Source organism: Bufo gargarizans, chromosome 5, assembly GCF_014858855.1.
Source record: "Bufo gargarizans isolate SCDJY-AF-19 chromosome 5, ASM1485885v1, whole genome shotgun sequence".
NCBI lineage: Eukaryota > Metazoa > Chordata > Amphibia > Anura > Bufonidae > Bufo > Bufo gargarizans.
Window position 1 is genome coordinate 302641998 of NC_058084.1, and position 22633 is coordinate 302664630.

The 22633-nt window shown below is 43.3% G+C and overlaps 1 protein-coding gene across 1 annotated transcript in view; it reads right to left on the minus strand.

The window, feature by feature from the left end:
- The window catches only part of DROSHA (drosha ribonuclease III), a 305757-nt gene that overhangs the window by 264153 nt on the left and 18971 nt on the right, over positions 1 to 22633 (minus strand). The window contains exons 5-8 of the mRNA XM_044293205.1: positions 17326 to 17467; positions 11934 to 12085; positions 2798 to 2878; positions 278 to 364 (exon numbers count right to left, since the gene is read on the minus strand). Of these exons, the coding sequence (XP_044149140.1) occupies positions 278 to 364; positions 2798 to 2878; positions 11934 to 12085; positions 17326 to 17467 (462 nt within the window). The remainder of the gene's footprint in view (positions 1 to 277; positions 365 to 2797; positions 2879 to 11933; positions 12086 to 17325; positions 17468 to 22633) is intronic.

The window sequence follows — 22633 nt, forward strand, 5'->3', positions numbered from 1 at the left end:
GCCAGTAAAATGTCTAGGGCAGTGCTAAAGCACGCCCATCAGAGCTGGTGACCTCACCGAACACAAAAGATTGGAAACAAAAGAGCACGATTTAGAGCAGGGCAAAGGAAAGCATCAGAGCATGATCTGCTCCGATTTTCAGGAAGGCTGCCGGGGTGAAATTATGGGTATGTCCTTTTAAGACAAGTGGAGGGTAACTAAAGAAATACAAAAAAAAAAAAAAAAAAAAAAAAAAAAAGTGTTACAGGAAAATGTTTCAGAGCTAATAGATACTTACTAAGAAATTTGTCGGTGGAGACACTGTAATCCTGTAGTGAAAAAGGCGCCCTGCATTGTTGGTCATCGGACGGCACGCTTTGATCGACTACCAGAAAAACAAACATGACGTAAGGTATGGTCCACTTACCACAAAGTATTCCAAAAAGAAGCCACGTACACACACCATTATTTCTTTGCATGTCTCAGAAGAAAGGAATAATCTGGCTTCAGCAAGTTTCTGACTAACCTTACTGTAGATGGAAAGTCTATATACAGAAAATGTGATAATCAGACACGCACCTCCTGTTAATTCCCTTCTAAGATCTTGAGGCACTTACGATACATTTTTTAAGACAGGAGATTTGGATTAAAAACTCTGTGAAATAGACTGCTGCAGCTTGTTGCCATAGTGAATTCGCAATCGTTTGTCGCTCTCCTACAGCTAGAGGGGTCTAACCAATATTTTAACATTTATGGAAATGTACAAAAGTTGCAACTGCTAAATAAAATCACAAAGTCAGTGTTTTGGCTGGGAGTATTCCCTTTCCCCTCCTGTTCCCAAATGATTCTAATTAGCTTTTAAGATTTACATATTTAACAGCTAATTTTCTTCCCTCTTATTAAAAAAGCAGAATGCTTAAATACATAGACGCTACTGATGGTCCAGTTCTCGAATGTTAATTTTCAACTTTTTTTTTTTAAATAGTGAAATATTCATTGCTAATAACAGTTACCAATAAACTTGCAATTGCACTGTCAATGCCACGGTCAGGCATTAACACGGGTTTCTCGTGGAGTACCATGCTCTTCATGAAAAGAGATGACATGAGAACTGAACTGTGTCAAAGAGTTTATGGAGAGTGTACGGGATCAAGGAGCCGAGAGAACATTTTCAAGCCTCTTCAGCATACTTCAAGCATCAATGCAAGTAAGGCCCTTGGACCTTTCACCTCTCCTGACATTACTGTTTTAATAGCTTCATGCATTCCCCACATAACAATAATTCTGGAGCATCTACTCTTATGGCTATGTTGCGTCATTTCTTTATTATTTGCACTAGAAGTTATGAATTAATTGCTAGCAGTCTGCAGTAAGGGTACAGAGGGGTGGTAACAAGTTAGGGGTGTACCTGCACAGTCTGACTCTATCCAATCAGTGCTGCCATTTTCAGACTGTGCAGGTACACACCCAACTGATTACCTCCCCTCTGTACCCTTACTGCAGACTGCTAGCAATTCATGTATAACTTCCAGTGCAAATAATAAAGGAACAGCAAAACATAGAGCCATAAGAATAGATGCTCCAGAATTGTTATTATATGGGAAATGCATGAAGCTATTAAAACAGGAATGTCATTAGCGGTGAACGATCCTCTTTAACTCATTGCAAAGGGCATAACTGACCTAGGAGTAAGGTGACACAGAGAACACACATTGGTGATGAATAATTATATAAACCAATGTCCATCTATAACATTGTGCTGCTCGTACACATGGCGTCACAGTAAATGCTGCGAGACCGTCAAATGTGCGGCAAAGACAGCAGGTGATTTACCACTAATTGCTGTGGCAAGGAGAGGTGAAGCATGTTACACGCTGCACAAAATGCCTATAGTGGTCCTTCAAGATACAATGGTCTCAGGAGGATACAATATTTTCAACTTAAAATGGTCTCTCATGGGCCATTTTAAGTTGAAACTACACTTAACATACAATGCCTCAGACTCAGATCGACACAATAAGCATGACCATTTCTCTGGTAAAACCTCTGCACTAGTTCTATGTAGCTCTTCTTTACAGAACAGTTCAGTACTACACGGCCTGTACTGCCCTCTGTCTGTACTAGGCGGAGATGCTGCATTTTACTGTTCTGGTACACTGTGTATTATATAAGACCCTGAAGAAACTCATCATAGAAAGCGATTTGCAGCTTCCAGCATCTATTCCCGACTGTTATATGTAAGGACCTATTTTTCTTAAAACGTCTCTGTCAGAATGATCAACCCCATGAAACCAGGAATACTGCCTGGTAGGGTTGATCAAGCTCAATAAAACAATATATTTCCTCTGAATACGTGCCAACATATATTCAATTCTGTAGATTAGGTATTTGGAACTCCAGGAGGCTGGCCATAGCACTAGGAGCACCACTAGCACGATGCCCCCTGTGTGTGACAGGGCTGGACGAGATCCAGGCTATGACTAGCCACCTTGGTGCTCCAAACACCTAATTTACATTAATATATAAAATTATTATATATGTCGGCATTTATTAACCCTGAGAGGCTAGAAATATATCATTTTACTCAGCATGATCAACCAACCAGGTAATATGCTTGGTTGAATAGGGTTGATCATGCTGATAGAGGCTCTTTAAACCATTATTTTCTATCATCTTGGGACAATATTTTAGGGCTTTGCAACAAGTTAATTTTCTACAGAAATATGGACTCAAGTTACATTAATTTCAACTTGCAGTGGTTGTCCCAGAACCAATTAATATAGTTACTTGAGGAACCACTGCACAGGACAGAATTTACCTCCTCTCCTGGATAGATACTGTGCCGGATCCCCGTCCGTTTGGCTTTAATGCTGCACTTGCATAGGGGACCAACATTCATCTGATAAAAAGGAAACAAAGAATATCAAGGTCAAAATATCATCTTTTCACTGTTTTAAAATGTATACTTTATGTGATTGCTCTGAATTTCTCTTATGAGAGCTATTAACAACTCTACTATACTTTCGAGGAGACATGTACTGTACGTAAAAAGAAAGAAAAATGTGGCCTTGTTATTTTGCGGATTTGAGATTTGGTCATGAACCACATCATTAAAGGGGTTATTGAGGAAAAGTTATGTCTGACTTATCCTCAGGATAGGTCATCAGATCGCTGGGACCCTGACCGATCCATTTCAACATCAGCCACTATGATAAATAAGATGCAGTTTTAGACTAGGTTTAGAAAGCATTCGTAAATCCACCTCACTGATGACAAAGCTACTGTAGATGAAACTAGACCCATCTTTTCTACTATAACAGGGATCAGCAACCTTCAGCAGTCCAGCTGCTATCAAAACAACTCTCAGCATGCTTGGCTGTTCTTCCGAATCCCCCAAGAAGTGAATGAAGCATTCTGGGAGTGGTAGTTTCTGAACAGCTGGGATGCTGGAGGTTTCTGATCCCAGTCCTATAACATAAGGAAAGTTCAGGTAGGGTTGGACATACGTGGAGCTATCACGGTGATGCTTTCACGTAAAGCATTTTTGAAAAATAACAATTTCATGCAGTTTTTGGAACCAAAGCCAAAAGTGGATGCTAAAAATGAACGGGGAATATAAAGGAAGGTCTTCTACCTCTTCCTGCTGGATCCACTTCTGGCTTTGGCTTACAGAACTGCATCAAAACCTGGAGTGGCATTTACTAAAAAAACAGTGTGTGTGTAGCCATCCTAAAGATACTGAACAGATGCAGTAAAACAAATCCAGATCACGAGCGCAGGAGAGTTGCTAGGACTGGTCTTTGCAGCAGCAGTTGAAGCAAGGTGCACAGTAGGGGCCTGAAGTACATAGGGGGTTTAATGTAAAAAAGTCATTTAAAAAGTGCACCTGACTAACATTAGATTATATATATAAAAAAAGAAATATGAATAAAAATCATGTCACGGCAACCACTGTAGATTGCAGATAACAGAAAAGAGGCATATATGTACCTTTATTCCCATAGGATCAGCATACTTAGCAATAACACCATAACATAAAAGCAATACCCTGGCTGCCCTGCACGCGGATTTAATCTATTAACTGATGTACTGTTGGCCGACATCTGTGACTTGCACTTCCCCTGTGATGTCTGCCACAGCCGCAATGTCTGGGAGCGAGCTGCATCATCCCACTAAATGTATTAAAAATAAAATTATACTGGAAAGGTGTTTGCAACCTGCAGCTTTTCAAATATTTTCCAACCAGAGCTCTTATGAATCTCTGACAGCAATTGACAAGTTGAAAATGACATATGTAATACTAAACCAGTAACTTATTACTAAGGTTTGACGTGATTTTGTGGTTTTTTTTCCCCCTTTTTACAATTTTAAAACCAAACATTCTATCTGGAGAGTATTGACAATAATTTAAACTTTTATATGCAATGAAGAGCAAATGTTAAAGGGGCATTCCAATTTAATAACTATATATAAAAAATGGGGTAGTATAGGGGGGGGGGGGGGGGGGGAATTGTACTCACCTTACCGATTTTACAAAAACCCAGAATCAGAATTAGCTTTATTCGCCAAACACGACACAGTCGATCGTGCTCGGAATTGGGTTAGACACAGGTACAGGCATAGTAACTAGGGGGTGGAAGGGGGGGGGGGGGGTTAAGCAATGGGCACATTAGGGGCGAGGGAGGGATTATGGGCGGGAGATGGGGCGTGATGAGTTCAGCAGTCTGACGGCCGTTAGGAAGAAAGTGTCTTTATGCCTTTCTAACCAAATTTAAAGTTTATTGCACAACAATACCCCTTTAATCAAACGCTGCAATTATTTTGGGGAAAGCAAATGATCCCTGAGCCAATAGCATTAACGGATATGAGGCCAAAATTTTAAGAAGTTGTAAGAGAATGGAAAAAAGGGCCCAATTTTATCCAAATGTCACTCCTGTCTATGGGATGTTTCTTGCAAAGCATCACATTCCTATTGGCTTAAGTGGGGGGAAGTTCTAAAAGCAGACAAAGTCCATGCCTAGATATGTAGTGCAAACACCAATAGAATAGCTTCAGGAGGACATGACCCTTAGGGATGTCTCAACCTGCAGATAACTATTAGCTCAGTAGAGGTCCAATGCCCAGAATCACGGGAATAGGCTATTCTACCACAGAGATGAATGGAGTGGCAAGTGCGCATGTCTGACCTGCCACTCTGTTCATTACAAAAGTCTCAGCTCTTATCATCAGCCTGAGGGATTAGCCAGTGTTGTCAGTTGCATATCATTGAGGTGCACCTTTCTCAGTGATTTATGTATTTTTATATTTGCATCCACACATTATCCAATCTTGTGTAGGATGCCATTGTGGTGCATGTGGTCCGCTGCCGACATCCTCCATTGTATGCATTTTTGCTGGGGGTTGCCATTAGCAACGGATCACATGCGGAGGAATTGCTCCCCCGGTTTTAAGCACACCACAGTGTTTGGGGTTTCTGAGCATTTCCTCCCATTTTAGGCCACTTTATTGCAGTTATTTTTCTTTAATATCATTACTTCTACTAATTCTACAACTTCTTCTAATTGTGAAGTAAAATTGACAAACATAATACTCCTAATATCCTGTTTACAGACAATCAGTATCCCTTTATGTTCTTAAAGGGGTTATCCAGGAACTGATAACGATAACCTATCCTTAGGATAGGTCATCATTTTCACATCAGCAGGGGTTCGAGTCCTGGAACCTCCGACGATCAACTGTATCAGGGGCACCTGGCAGCTTTCCAAGCACAGCATCGTACATCAGCTGGGCTTGGTATTGAATGGGGATGCACTGCTATTAAGCCATGTGAGCAATGTACGGTGTCATCACATGACCTTGGAAGAGGATGCAGTGCTCTCACAGCCCCCGACCTCTTAGCCATGTGAGCAATGTACAGTGACATCACATGACCTTGGAAGAGGATGCAGTGCTCTCACAGCCCTTGACCTCATAGCCATGAGAGCAATGTACGGTGACATCACATGGCCTAGGAAGAGGATGCAGTGCTCTCACACAGCCCCCGACCTCTTCTAAGAGCTGACCGGCTGGAGTCACAGGAGTTGTACCCCCCACTGATCTGATATTGATCGAGGATAGGTAAACAATATAATTTCCCAGACAACCCCTTTAAATACATCCTGCCAGGCTAATAAACAATCATGACATTGTTGTTATGCACCCCCATCCTCTTAATGATCCTTACTGGCGGTGCATAATGTCAAAAACATTGCTGCATATTTTAGATGGCAAGTTTAGTAACAGTTCTGGTAGTCTACCAGTTTATGCTTAGGGGCATCTCGCCTTTTTAAAAGTACATTTAGTGTATACTATAAAACATACAAAAATAAAATAAAAAAAATATATGCACACACACACACACACACACACACACACACACTACAAAACTCTAAAAAGTTACACCTTCTATACAATTGCATACACATTTACAAACCAGCGGCCCATCCTAGTACTAACTGCCCCTACTGTAATATGGGGTAAGAAGAGTTAACCAGCTAGATATTGTAGCAAGGAAAGGGTTACCTGACACAGGGAAAGGGTTAACCTGTATGTTGCAGGGCAAGAGTTAATGCTGTCTTGGGGGGGGGGGAAATATGCAGGGAAAGGGTTAATGTGTGAACGGATGCTCATTGTCTAGAGGGAAATATGTAAGGAAAGGGTTAATAAAAAATAAAAAGGTTATACTCGTTGTCTAGGGGAAAGGGTTACTTATCCAAGAATTATGCTCGTTGACCAGGGGTTGCTCGTTGTATAGGTCAACTGGCGAGTGCTCCACTGCCGGGTTATTTAAACCCGGTGGGGGCACGCCTCCCAAGCAGCGCTGCATGCATGTACAGTGCATGTGGGCTGGCGTTATATGGAGTCACCGAACCAGTCCATGTACATGAAGGCTCACAGGTTCCAGAAAAAAAATCTCCCTCATTGCAGTATGCAGCACTGGAGGGGGGCGGGGGGGGGGGGGGGGGGGGTTTCCCTTGCAGGCAGGCGTGACTTGGCTAGCGTGTGCCAGCATGGGAAACTTTTATTGGGGACAGGTGTGTGTGGGTGTATATATATATATATATATATATATATTTTACATTAACTGCACGGTAAAAATTCTAGTGTACAATAAATATATTTTTTTAGTATGCAGCGTGTCGAGTCTTAGTACATACAACTGCTCATTAGGGAACAGAACGTTAATAGGGAGACTGAGACAGTCCCCCTATTCTTTTACAGGTGAGTTGAGAGATAATTTGTTAATACATTTTTACTAAACTCAAATGTATACACTCAACATAAGGCAAGATCGAGATGTAAACAGTCCCTTAGTTGTCAGGATTCCTCCTCGATTTTTATCTATTAATATCTGGTTTGAACGCCGTGCTTATCAGGTTACTTCATGCTCAATTAACATGCCTTTCCATTTTTTTCCACTGAAACTGGAAAGTATACAACATACTTGAAGGGGTTCTCTGGGCTAATTCTAAAAAATGTTTTGTGGAAGGAAGATCATTAGGTTACTACTAATGATGAGCAAACTTCAGTTTTGTTAAGTTTGAATTCTGGTTCGGGCATGTACTGATTTGCGTTATGGATTCCGCTACCACGGATCATAACGGATTTCCATGATGGAACATCTTTAGAGGCATTCCACCATAATAGAAGTCTATGGGCTTCATAAGTCCTCTCCTGCATAACGGAAACTAGTTCACGCATCACTAGTTAGTTCTTATCCATCCCTTGCTCTGCCGATGCTACATCCCCCCTGCTATGCTGACACATGCTGCACAGCTTTTCCGCCCGGGTCCAGACTGGATATGTGCGCTTCTTTTCCTGTTGAGCTGCATTTACTACTATGCAGCTAAACAATATCCAGTTGGGAATTGGGTGGAAGAGCCCACAGCCTATGTCAGAGCAACGGGGACAGCAGCATTGGCAGAGCGAGGGACAGATAAGTAGTAACCTAATGATCTTCCTTTTAATCAATAGCTCAGAGAACCCCTTTACATGGGCTACTCGTTCAATTCATTGAGGGACAAAGCACCATGGGTATACAACCAGCTACCACTAGGAGGCGACACTAGATATCAAAAAGGTTGTCTTCACCCAGGTGAGCTATACCCTCTCCACAGACACTAGGCTAATCAGTTTGTACCAATAGCAGTAGGAGAGAGAAGCAAAAGCAAAGAACCAACATGTCCTGGACCGGGGAAGGAAGAAGATCAGCATCCCGGTGACAGAAAGAGAAATGAAAAACAAAGAGTTGGATCTGTGTCCCCCAATGAATTGAACGAGAAACTGATTTTACAGTAAGTACAAAAATCCAATTTTCTCGTTAATGTCATTGGGGGACACAGCACCATGGGACGTCCCAAAGCAGTCCCCGAGGGTGGGAAGAAAATCTCATGTTACAAGTTGGGCGCACAGGTGCAGGAAAACCATGTGACCCAACAGGACCAGGAGAGGCCATAGCATGAAATGGTAGATAGAAAACTAAGGAAGTGAGCCAAGAGGCTCCAGGACCTGGAAGAGTCCAAAGAAAAAAAATATGGGAGACAGTCAGGATCCCAAGGACAAGTGCCTGGGAAAAAAGGCAATATGCAAAAAAAGAACAAGGTGAAACACGCTAGAGAATAGGGAGCAGGGCTAAATGTCCTGCCCAAGAACCAAGAGTTGAACAAGTGCGCACTAGGAGGCCGAGGAAGGATCTGGACGAGCGAGGGATACCCCTGAAGAAACAGAAGAGAAGCACAACCGGAAAGGGGTCTGTTGGTAATGACCTAGCGCTCTGCATATAGAAGGATGCTCCAGGAGGAGCAGACCCGACAAGAAAAATTAGACTATGAGGGAACCAGATGGGAGAGAAAATGCCTGGGAAAAGGACAGGAGCAATCCTAAACCAAGGAGAAAACTTCCTAGAGACAAGCTAAAGGAAGACACATTGAACCCCCCTCCCTCGGCAAAAGGAAAGTGATACCATAAGACCTGGAAGCAAGGGAACCTGACCAGTAAGAGGTTCCAGCCAGGTAAAAACTCTAAATTGTCTCAGATCAAAAACATGGCCTGTCTGTGGCAACCACCATGTGAAGGTCAGGGTAGAGAGGAAACAAGGAAGCACTGGAGTCTAGGGTTGGGCAATAAACCGGTCTTAATGATATGCAGCGGTATTAAGAAATGGCGATATTGCTGTTTCTTAATTACCGCTGTATTTTAGTGACGACATAAGGGCAGTCGCACGTCACAGTGCTGAATGCATCTAAAACGTCCGACGCACATTACAGCCGGCACAGTGGAGAAGGAGAGAGTCCCTCCCCACTGTGATCCGGCTGCCGCTGCGCCACCAATGAAATGGTAATAGTGAGATGGGGGGGGAGGGGCTGTGGCAGCTGTGCCACCAATGAGAATTACCCTCAATATAAATATACACCACGGGTGCCGGCCATATCACATACCCGGCACCCGGTCTCAATGACAGAAAGCGTCAATTAACCCCTCAAGTGCGGCACCTGAGGGGGTTAATTGGTGTGGTTCGGTGGGATCCCTGTCATTGAGGCCGGGTGTCGGCTGTGTGATATGGCCGGCACCCGCAGTCTATATTTGTATTATAGGGTTAATTACATTCATTGGTGGAGTAGTGCACCCCCCTCCCTCAGTATTATAAATTATAATCATTGGTGGCGCAGTGCGCCCAACCCCATCAGTATTAAAATCATTGGTGGCAGTGGCCACAGGGTCCCCTTCCCTCTTCATTGGTGCAGTGGAAGCTTCTGATCGGAGCCCCAGCAGTGAAATCTTGGGGCTCTGATCCGTTACCATGGCAGCCAGCACACTACTGAAGCCCTGGCTGCCATGGTAATCTCCCTGCTAGCATGTGCACAAAGCCCAGGGCAGCAGGAACAATGTAAGATCCTATTCACCCCAATAGATCTCTATTAGAGTGCATAGGACAAGGGATGAAAAGATCCCAGGTTCTAGCCCCATAAAGGGGGCTAATAGTTATTAAATTAAAAAGGTAAAACAAAAACACCACCAAAAACATTACAATTTACATAAAAATATATAATAAAAAAAAATTAGGTATCGCCTATTTTAGTATTGTGACAACCCTGGTCACGGGAGTAGAAGTCCTTTAGGTCACAAAGAAATGGCATCTAGTGGATGTAAACCCCCAGAGCCAGGAGACCGGTGCTGGACAACAGTCGCTGCACTCTGGGGCTGCTGCACAGAGAGGCCGGGGCTGAGAACAGTCACTGCGTTCTGGGGGATGCGGTAATATGGCTGTAGTGTGTAGGGACTAGGACCCATATGGGAAGCGTCAGTCTTTAATAAATGACCCACAATGTTTTATTTGACTGAAAGGCAGCTTTATGATGCCAAGGTGCCCTTCCTGACAATGTGCACCTATGATGGGCACACTCTGAACAACTCACTTATCAGAGTTTTCCGCTAGGATGTCCCATTTTCTATGGGAGAGGCGAAAATGGCTGATCGCTGCTATCTCCCATAGAGAATTAATGGAGCATCCGATTGGGGGGGGGGGCGCCGCAGTGACCCCATTCTTGGTGCTAAACTAAGATATTACTGCATGGGGGCATACTGGAGACATTATAATATATGGGGGGAAAAAGGAAACACAAGAACATTATTTTTTTTTTCTAAATGGGCATTTATCGCGAAATATATCGCTATCGATATCTTAATATAGTTATCGTGGGAATATTTTTGATATCGCCCAACCCTACTGGAGGCTGAACGATTGAGAAAAAGAATAGCAAAGACTCACCATGGGAATGGAGAGTCCAGGTGGGAAAAGAGAAAACACCCCAAGAGATGGTGGAAACCCCATTCTGCCATAGAAAGCAGGCAACCTCTGGGGATGGAGGTGGTCCTTAGTAATGGCCAGAAGAAGGGAACGTAAAGACATGCATCCCGTACAAAGGAAGCAAGAATAGAGCCTCAGAAAAACTGGAACAAAACAAATCCCTGGCCACATGAAGCCTCAGACAAAAAGGAACAAGTCACAGGCCCTGGTGATACAAGTGGAGACACACTCGTCTGAGAGATATTGGAGTAGAAGAGAGAGGACTCCAAACAGCCTAAGGAGGAACAGTTCTCAAATCGAGGGAAAGCTCCATCCCAGAAGTGGCCAAAACTAATGTAAATTGCAAACCGGAGTAACAACTCCAAGGTCTGCAAAAAAACAGCAGGTCATGTCTGCCTCCTACGGACACTAAACTAAAACGGATTAGCCTAGTGTCTGTGCAGAGAGGGTATAGCCCACTTGGGTGGAGCCAACCTTTTAGATAACTAGTGTCGCCTCCTAGTGGTAGCTGGGCGTATACCCATGGTGCTGTGTCCCCCAATGACATTAACGAGAAAACTAGGAGGAGTCCTTCCTTCTAGGAAACTCAGCAATCTTAAGAACAGGGACCAACTATGATAGAAGCATGCCACAGAATAGGTCATGAATGTATGATCGCTGGGGGTCTGACCACTAGGACCCCCAGTGCTCCTTTCATTGAATCTTTACATATCTTGTGGGTCGGCCATCAATGTTGCTCATGGGCCAAGACCTTTATTTGCAGCTCTGTACACCTGAATGTTTCGGTCTTGATTTCCTCTGCTCTGGCTGTGACCAATTAACCACAAGAAAGGCAACTGAATGTGTTACTGAAAAAGGTGTTCACGCTTGTTAATGAATAGCAGTCAGCCTACAATCTGCAGTGTAACATGAGTGGTATTCATTAGAACATTCCAATAATTTTCCCCAGGTCAACGCGCGAAGCGAGAAATGGATTAATAGTTTTACAACAACTGTCCTGCTATAATGTCTCTTCAGTGAACGCTTTGACCTTTTCACAAGCTATGATGGGCTTTCTCCAGCTATCCAATGCCTTCTGAGATGCCTGCACCCTAAGAGGCATACAGACCTGGCCAGGGTCGTTATACCACAGTTCTTCATGAAGACGGTCAGGATGAGCTTTCTTCCTCTTTATTTCAGCAATCACATCAAAGACCTCAGAATCGGAGCTGCTGGAGCAGCTGTCATCATCTGTATCACAGTCAGAGTCACTGGAGCTCTCTGCCGACAGAAAGGAAAGAGTGAGTCACATCTAGAATAAAGCCGCAACTTTACTACATCCTCCCAGAATCAGTGAAGCAACCATGACAATCTTACAGCTTCTCGTTAGAGATCACATACGTTCTGTGCCCTCTGTTCTTCTCAATGTGGCAGCAATGCCTAAATACCAAGTGCTCATTTTCCTTTCATTTACTTACGTGCCTACCGCAAGCTTCCTCTCACTTCTGAAAGACCTTTAAGTACCACAAATCCTAGCAATTATACCAGGAGAGCACCAAAGACAGACAGACACACATCACAAACTAGACTAGGAAGGACTGGTGGCTGATAGCAGCATGGCAATATCATATCTATTAACCTCTTAAGTAACGGGTCTATTTCTATTTCAGCATTTTCATTTTTTCCTTCCCACGTTCCAATAGCCAAAACTTTTAAAATTTTCTGTTCATATGTCCATAGGAGGGCTTATTTTTAGAAGGGAAAAGTTGTATTTTTTAACAGCACCATTTAATTTATTGTATTAGAAAAAGGGGGGAAAAATGATTTGTGGTGTTAAATTGAAAAGAAAAAATTCCACCAAGGTTTTTGGGGTTTTGATATAACATTAACTGCATGCTAAAAATGACATGACATCCTTATTCTGTGGTTCAATACGAATACGGCAATACTAAACTTTTTTTTTTGTTGTTGTGTTTTACGGCTTTAAAAAAAAGAAAGAAAAAAAAAAAAGAAAGAAAAAAAAAAAAGCCTTAAAAAAAAAATTAACAAAAAATATAAAAATTTTCTTTGCAACTCCATTTTCTGACAGCCATAACTTTTTTATACTTCTATCCACAGAGCTGTGAGGGTTTGTTTGTTTTTGCAGGAGGAACTGTATTTTTTATTGGTACCATTTTTGATCACGGTTATTCAATTTTTAAGGGGAACAAGGTGACCAAAATATGGTGAATCATGTTTTTTTTTTCCATTACAGTGTACAATCTGCCGGGAAAAAAAAAGAATAAATTATATTTTAATAGTTCAGACATTTTTGGATGCGGCGATGCCAATTATGCCTATTATTTTTTTATATGTAAAATTGGTAAAGGGGGGTTGAATTCAACTTTTAATATTTTTACTTTCTTCACAGTAACTTTTAGCCTCCTTAGAGGACTAGAACATCTTTTCATCCCTTGTCCCATTCACCCTAAGGGCTCTTGCACACAACCGTATGTATTTTGCGGTCCGTAAAAAATACGGATGACGTCTGTGTGCATTCCGTATTTTGCGGAACGGAACAGCTGGACGCTAATAGAATAGTACTATCCTTGTCCGTAAAGCGGACAATAATAGGACATGTTCCATTTTTTGCGGAACGGAAATACGGACCTATGGAAACGGAATGCACACGGAGTAACTTGTTTTCTTTGCGGACCGTACACGGAACCATTCATTTCAATAGGTCCACAAAAAACAAAAAAACGGACTCGGAAAGAAAATACGTTTGTGTGCATGAGCCCTAATAGAGATTCTAATAGAGTGAATGGGATTCTAATGCCCTCCCTGCTGAGCTGGGCGCTCGTGTACAGCTTAGCAGGTAGGTTACTATGACAGCCCTGGGAAGCTTCATCAGCACCAAGGCCATCATGGTAACTGATCGGAGCCACAAGATTTCAGTATGTTGGCTCCGATCGGAAGGCAAAGGGAGCCGGCAATCCTTTGCCTTACCTCACAGATGCCACAATCGCTGTTGATCCCAGCATCTGAAGGATCAAATGATGGGGTTCGGTGTGATCGCTGTCCCTCATCATTGTGGCTGGGTGTCTGCTGTATTATACAGCCTGAACCAGCAGATTATGGAGCGGCTCACTGCAGCAGCCCACTCTATACAAGCCCTCAGCCACTGTGACGTACAGGTATGTCACAGTGGCTGAAGGGGTTCTTCGGGATTTACATTGATGGCCTATCCTAGGCCGTGTGACTTTACGTTCAACGGTCACATGGCTTAGGCACAGCTCAGCACCATTCAAGTGCACGTAAATCTGCATCTGCAGCCACCCTTACACAATTTTTATGTGTTTTCTGGTGCAGATTTTCTGTTTAAGTTAACAACCCTATTGAAGTCTATGGGGAAAACCAGTCTACATAGGGTGCAGAATCGCACAAACAATTAACATGCTGTGGATTTTAAAATCTACAAGGCATGTCAATTTCTGCACGGAAGAAAAAAGCAAAGTGTACATAAGATTTGTCCAATCCCATTCACTTCGCTGGTACTGTATTATGCTGCAAATTTGCTGCACGAAAATCCACACAGAAAAACAGCACATAATCTACATCATGTGGAGTTACCCTAAAGAGGTTGTTCACCCCTGGGGACCTTTTCTGCAGTCGTGGCCTGCCAGACCTACAGTGAGAATCCTATTCACCCGATCCCTATTGATCCGTTATGGCCCCATCACTCAGCAGCCGCATGACCTTGGGTCTCCCCACATGAAACCGGATGACGTGGGTCAAGTGGAAGCTGCAGCCAATGACTGGCCACAGAAATGATGCATCGCGTGAGGGGGAGAACTGAGACATGCGGCTATCGAGAGATGGAGCTGGAACACAGTGGCCAGCGTCAGGTACCGTATTTTTCGCCGTATAAGACGCACCGGCGTATAAGACGCACCTAGGTTTTTGGGGAGGAAAATAAGAAAAAAAATATTTTGAACTAATTGTGGTCTGTGGGTGATGCACTGTTATGGGGATCTGTGGATGACGCACTGTTATGGGGGATCTGTGGATGACACTTATAGGGGATCCTCTCTGGATGGCGCTGTTATGAGGATCTGTGTATGACAGTTATGGGGGGGATCTGTGGATGACACATATATAGCATCTTATGCTATGTGTCATCCACAGATCCCCTCCATAAGTGTGGGGGTCGCATTTGCTTTTATAATGGGGGTGGGGGTCGCATCTGCATTTATAATGACAGCGGGGCCCGTGCAGTGACTGTATTCTACTACACGGGCCCCGCTTACTGTACAATCATATCCCTAATACCGTAGTTAATTGTTGTGTGCACTGCATGTAAAAGCATAATGAGCGATGATGAGCGCTATTACTTACAATTAGAAGCGCTTGCCGTTCGGAGCAGGGAGGAGGGAGGAGGCAGGAGGCAGGCCGGGAGGACGGGCGCTGGCAGTGTGAGTCATCCGTCATGCGCCCACGCCGCCTGCTTCATTCATGAAGCAGGCGGCGCAGGCGCGTGACGTATGACTCACACTGCCAGCGCCCGTCCTCCCGGCCTGCCTCCTGCCTCCTCCCTCCTCCCTGCTCCGAACGGCAAGCGCTTCTAATTGTAAGTAATAGCGCTCATCATCGCTCATTATGCTTTTACATGCAGTGCACACAACAATTAACTACGGTATTAGGGATATGATTGTACAGTAAGCGGGGCCCGTGTAGTAGAATACAGTCACTGCACGGGCCCCGCTGTCATTATAAATGCAGATGCCGCCCCCAGCCCCTCCTCCCTCACAGCTGATATACCCGCCGCACGGCATCGCGGCGGGTGTATCATTGAAAACTAAGCAAAATCGGCTACATTCGCCGTATAAGACGCACTGCTATTTCCCCCCCACTTTTGGGGGGGAAAAAGTGCGTCTTATACGGCGAAAAATACGGTAAGTATGATTCCCACTGAATGTCTGGCTACGCTGGGGGCTGCAGATAATATTCCCAGGGGTGAACAACCTCTTTAGCTCGTTCAGACTGTACAAAATTCATTGCTTTTTCTGATTTGCACTCCTTTCCTCATGTCCTTCAGCTGGTAAGCTATAAGGGGCAGGGTTCTCCCTACCTTTCATTGTATATGGATACTCATCTACTAAAAATTCTGCCATATTGTGTGTTTGCCACTTCTCCTTAGGCCGCATGCACGCGAAAAGTATTTTCTTTCCGTGTCAGTTACAGATTTTTTGCGGACCGTATGGGGAACCATTTATTTAAAAAATGGAAGGTACTCCGTGTGCATTTCCTTGCCGTATGTCCGTATTTCCATTCTGCAAAAAAATAGAACGTGTCCTATTATTGTCAGCATCACAGACAATGATAGTACTGTTCTATTATAGGTGAGCTGTTCCGTTCCGAAAAATATGGAATGCACATGGACGTCATCCGTATTTTTTGTGGATCGTTTTTTGCGGACAGCAAAATAAATACGCTCATGTGCATGAGGCCTTACTGTATAGTGATCTTGTGTATGCGGCCATTAGGTTATTTGCCCTAAAAGAGACCAACACAGTTAAAGGGGTATTCCCAAATTTTCACCCTGCTATAAAATGAAAACAGCATCCTTTATTCACCTGTTTATCAGTGCTACAGCTCCAGTCCTCCTCATACTGTTTATATACATGGCTGCAGTGGTCACAGAGGTATACGGCACGTGACGACAGCAGCCAATCACTGGTCTCAGTGGTGTTGTGCTTTATACTGCTGAGGACAGTGACTGGCTGCAGTGGTCATGTGCCGGATACCTCTACATCACCGATGCAGTTTTGTATGACAACACTAAGAGGAGAACTGGAGCTGCAGCTCTGAGAACAGGGAGAAACAGGGGAGCATGGCTTGAGTTCTTATTTTACAGCATTTACTGGAATGGGACAAATTTGGAAATAACTTGAACAATCCCTTTAACAGATATAAGAAGAAATAATGAAAAGCAACATGATGCTAAACACAATAAAACATATGCTGTAGTATATAAGAACACTTACGCATGCTAGAAGGAAACCTGACCTTTAGGAATAATGGCTTTTTAAAAAGGTGTCAACCGAGCAAATGATGAACAGTTCTCACATTTGTCAAAGCCTACAGCAAATAGGTTATGTATATGTGACTGAATGAGTACGGACAGGGATGTATGCTAATGGCACACATAATCCACTGCAACGCGCACACTATAGCTGACAATGTGTGAACACCTAGAAGTGATGATAAATCAGTAACGTGAAGAATATATATATATATATATATATATATATATATATATATATATATATATATATATATATATATATTGCCAAGTCTGTGCCAAGAATATTTACACTTTCTTAAAATCCACATCTCTACATGCCAGGCGCCAGATATCACAGCAAACATTTCCTAGGCATAGATAGAAACACACATTCACAGATGGTGGTAACTCTGCTTTAATAAAAATAGTAATACTGAGATAACAAGCACACGGAACAAGAACACAGTCTTCTTACCTAAATCCTCATCTAATTTGGTCTTTGGTGGCTCCCACGCTGGCCTAGCAGCTCTAGCTTTTGATTGACGCTTGCCAAGTTCTTCTTCAAACTTGTCAAACAAATCCCGTAACCTGCTTGTGCCGACCACCGTGGAATCGCCCTTTGAAAACATATCAGAACGACAACTGAGTATACCTTTCATTGAGGTATGGTTCACTTACAAAGCTGCACACATTAATACCAGGACAAGAACATTCTGGCAAGGAAAACTGTTCTTCTAGCAAAGCATCTGCAGGATCCACACAGTCAAACAGAGCGGTCCTCATAGTTCAAATGAAGAAGCCAAAATAACAAAAAAAAATAAGAAGAACATTTACAGTATATATTTTATAATTAACACGTTTTATCAAATATTTGACTTCTTGGATAAGAAACAGACACAAAAGTTATTTAAATTTGAAGGCTACATGTGCCCACATTAACTGGGCTACAGGCCAAAATCTGACCAGGACAACAACCAGAAAGGAAGAAATAAGCAGCATAGACCAATTATCCACTGACAGCCTTGAAGTACATTGGATCTAGATGGCTAGCATAGCAAGATGGTGCCTTTCTGAAAGATGCTGTATAGTGGTACTGCTATCAGGGCGGATTGGTCATAGCCCCTACAGGGAAACTTACCAGTGGGCCAATGCTCATGGAGCTACCCGAGCCTTCCTCAGTCTCGGGCTGGGTATATAAGAATCTGATGCTCAACATTAACGCTGGGGCACCAGGTACTTCTATACCTAGCCAGCAGCCGCAGATCCCCCCTTCAATCCAATTGTTTCGCTATCCTCAGGGCGGTCATACAGTTGAATACCAAGATGGGGCATGGGAGACCCTCATAGGACACAAGCCACTTAATGGAGGCAGTGCACAAATTGAGCAGGGACACAGGCGTTTCAGACCACAGGCTGGATAGGGCCCTTTTCCTTCACTCCTAGGGGAGCACATTACTGGGGGCACCATTGGGGCCATTACTAGGAGAAGTCAAGGCAGCATGCTGATAACAGGGCTCTCTCAATGCTGTGGCCTGCACCTCCCCGCTCCATATCTTAAATAGAGACAATTCGTGGAGGATAGAACATGGCAGCTATTGATGGTCACCAGAGGGACAGCTTCTATTTTGTGCTGCACTGTGGTATGTGGTTCTGCCTGGACCTCCACCTTAAAACATAAAGGCCATTTTTTATTTTTTTCCAGGACCACTTTCCCAAGTTCCCAATCTGCCCTTGACTGGTATGGTAGGGGTTATCTGGAATTTTGATATTGATACCTGTCCTTAGGATTGGTCATCAATAGCAGATCAGTGTGGCCTGGGCACAGCCCAGTCTTATGTGGCTGAGCTGCATTACCAAGCACAGTCACTACACAATGTGCGGCGCTGTTCTTGGCGAGCTGTGAAGAGACCGCAGTGCTCATCGGAGCTCCAGTGAGCGCCACAGCCTCTTGTGGGAGTCAGACTCCAGCTCCTAAGGATAGGTTAATACCATCAAATTCCCCAATAACCCCTTTAACACATTAACAACATTATTTATTGCTATTCATATTAGTCTACAGAGGCATTAACAATCTTGATCATGGAAAATTACTTAGTACAAGAATAAGTGTGCATTCACATATGTCTAGTGATCCAGAAGTGCTGCCTCCATAGACCTAAATTGGTTTTTAGAAGCTCCGCAGCAATATGCCCGTGGTCAACCGAGAACCAACACTTTGCTAAGAGGATGGATGATGCTGAATGCCCTACTCTGGCTGAAAGAGGGTTGTGCCGAGTGTTCATATTCCCCGAATAGGGACCAGTATCCTCTACTGACATGTCTATTTCAGCAACTATTTGCATCCACCTTGTAACAATAGTCATTTCTCTAAGTTGTGCCATACCTTTATTATTCCTACAGTTATAAATGAATTGCTAGCAAGCTGCAGTGGAGGTCCACATGGGTGTACCCAGTTTGGGGGAGGGGGGAAAGGTCCCTGCACAGTCTGACATTGACAGCACTGATTGGATTGACTGTGCAGGGACACACCTCTGGACCTCCACTAAAGCTTTCTAGCAATCCATTCATAACTTCTAGCAGGAATAATAAAAGGCATGGCACAACAAGAATAGATCTTCCAGAACTAGGGGATGCAAGTAAGTTGCTGAAAAGACACCAGGAGAGGTTACAGGTCCTCTTTCTAAATGTCAAAAATCAAAATCAAACAACTTACAAAAAGACCAAGTGCTCCATCTAATTAGGATGACTTTTAAATTAATTTTAGATTATGCAACCTGTTCTGTCTTTACGTTCCTCATTATCCAGGCCTCCTATCTCCACATATCAATATTGTGCATCAAGTGCACTCCAATTACAATTATTTTTAGACTAACTAACTGGTAAAGCATTAAAGAATGTTTTGTTTCTCAGCATTGACAGGCCAGTGGCCCCCCACCAGTCTGTGCCTGCCCTCAACAGTGAGGTGCCCCAATAAAACCAATGTTAAAATAATTACTCTTCATAAATGTTATGTTAAAAGAAAACTCAAAAACCATATTGAGTTTCATTGTTTTTCCTCTGTTACAACTCCCTGCGTCTCCTATCTGTTTATACATGTGCCCGATGTGCTTTCACAATGTCCGTGGGAGCAATTTATCTGTCCACTCCTAATATAATGAGGTCTCGGATTAGCTGCCTGCTGAGGTGCTCTCTCCGCTCCACTGATTGCTCTATGAACACTTCTTTGCTGTGTGTCGATATGCTGCTTCACTTGCTTAGATAACGCCTCGCACAAAGGTTTGGGATTAGACAGGTAACTGCATTCCAGGGAATACATTAGAAACCTGACTGTAAGCTGACAGCCCAGCCACGTGTGCTGCACCAGACAAAGCCAGAACTGTCGGATTTAGCCATGTCACAGACATGGATCACTGGTTAAGATGTTTAAGTAAATATTACAAAGTGCTATATAGACCATTGCAAAAACAAAAAAAAATGAATAAACAAACAAAACATGCATACACCAACATCCAAACCCCTTGCTGAGTTGAGGCTCATGCGTGCAAACGCGCATCGGCCAGCCCATGCTGCGGACCGCAAATGGTCTGCAATACACAAGCACCAACCATGAGCCCACCGTCTGCGGACGTGGACCCAATCACTTGAATGGGGTGACTGCACAATTTTTTTGCGGTGGTAATTGTTTTTCTTGAAACCCATGACAGCATGGAAACCTAAAGGACAGGAAACCTAAAGAGAAAAAAATGGTTTACACCCCCACCACACCTCCTTGATTCTAATACCTTCTAGGAAAGTAACTTAACCAACTACTGTGTGTAATATATATATATATATATTTTTATATAACGGAACCGCACCTCCTGAGACAAATCGCAGGTGCAAGCTACCCGGCAATAATACAACAAACAAATAAAGTAGCAGCACACCACTAAATGCACTAAGACTGAGTGAACAGGGGAATGTATGAACAGGGTCAAATAAAAATATGTCGAGCCCACCTACCAGACGACAAGGTAGCTTCTTATCAGGTGGGACCTACTGTCGTCTGGTAGGTGGGCCCGACATATTTTTGAGCAATAATATGCGCCAAGAGCTTCTTCACTGCTTTGCAGTAAGTATTGGTGTCATGTATTTGACCCTGTTCACACATTCACCTGTTTACTCTGTCTTAGTGCATTTAGTGGTGTGCTGCTACTTTATTGGTTTGATATATTATATATAAAAAAATTTATTATTTTTTTTTTGGGGGGGGGGGCTCCAAGTAGCAGCTCTGCATATCTGGGCCAGAGAAGCATCCGCCCTCTCTGCCCACCACAGCTCTAGTGGAATGAGCCCCAAACAAGGAGTCAGGCTAAGGGAAGAATAAGCCAGGGAAATAGAATTCGTAACCCATCTAGCAATAACACTAGTAGAGACTTTGCGACCTCTATCTCTACCCAAAAACTGATTAAGGAGATTCTTATCTATTCTCCAAGATGATGTTGGAGTCTAGGTAAAAAACTAAACACCTTCTGACATCCAGGCAATGAAATCTTTCTTCCAACAGACTGGTTGGATTTGGACAGAAGGAGGATAGAATCGCATCCTGACTTATATGAAAATCGGAGACTACCTTAGGCTGAAAGGATGGAAACGGTCTAATAATCACCTTGTCCTCTAAAATGGTAATATAGGGAGGGAAGGCAGAGAAAGCCTGAATTTCTGAAACCAGTCTAGCAGATGTTATAGCTAAAAGGAAGGCCATTTTGAAAGTAAGCATTATAATAGAAATCTCAGTTAATGGTTCAAACGGCTTTTGTGATGGGGCCAAAAGGACAGTATTCAAATCCCAGGGTGGAGACAAGGGTCTTAAAGGGTGCATTCTTGATTCTGCCAACAAGAATATTTTAATCCATGGATCTGCTAATCTGGAATCAAAGAAATAACTTAAAGCAGCTACCGTTTAATGTAGATTCTTTAATATTCCTGTCTAGCTCTGCTTGCAAAAACTCTAGCTTGCAGAACGGATCCCCTTGTATTATCTTTAACATAGTCCAGACGGATCCGTCTTGATCACCCTTGAAAGTCAATGGAGGACGGATCGGTTCTATATTGTGTCACAGAAAACGGATCCGTCCCCATTGACTTACATTGTAAGCCAGGATGGATCCGTTTGGCTCAGTTTCATCAGACGGACACCAAAACGCTGCAAGCAGCGTTTTGGTGTCTGTCTCCAAAGCGGAATGGTGACTGAACTGATACAAACTGATGCATTCTGAGTGGATCCTTTTCCATTCAGAATGCATTAGGGCAAAACTGATCCTCTTTGGACCGCTTTTGAGAGCCCTGAACAGATCTCACAAACAGAAAGCCAAAAAACGCCAACACTAGTGTGAAAGTAGACTTACAGTAGGAAGTCTGAGATGACGTTCTCCTTCAGATGCATTACTGACAGAAAAAGCCTTCTCTCCTCCGCTATATAACAGATCTTCTGGCACAGAAGTAAAAGGGAAGGGACTCTCGTTCCCCCTTGACGGTTTATGTAGGCCACTGCTGTAGAATTGTCGGAATAGAAGACAATTTTACTGTGTTTTACCTCTGGTATAGCCAACTTCAGTGCCATCTCTACTGCCTATAATTCTTTGAAATTGGAGGATGCTTTCCCCGTGTTCAAGTCCCATCTCCCCTGCCAGCACCTGTTCTGGGAGTGGGCCCCCCAACCCCAAGGGCTGGTGTCTGTGGTAATTATAGTTGGGTCTAGAAATGTCCATAGAACCCCTGTGGATAGATTCTCCGGAATTGTC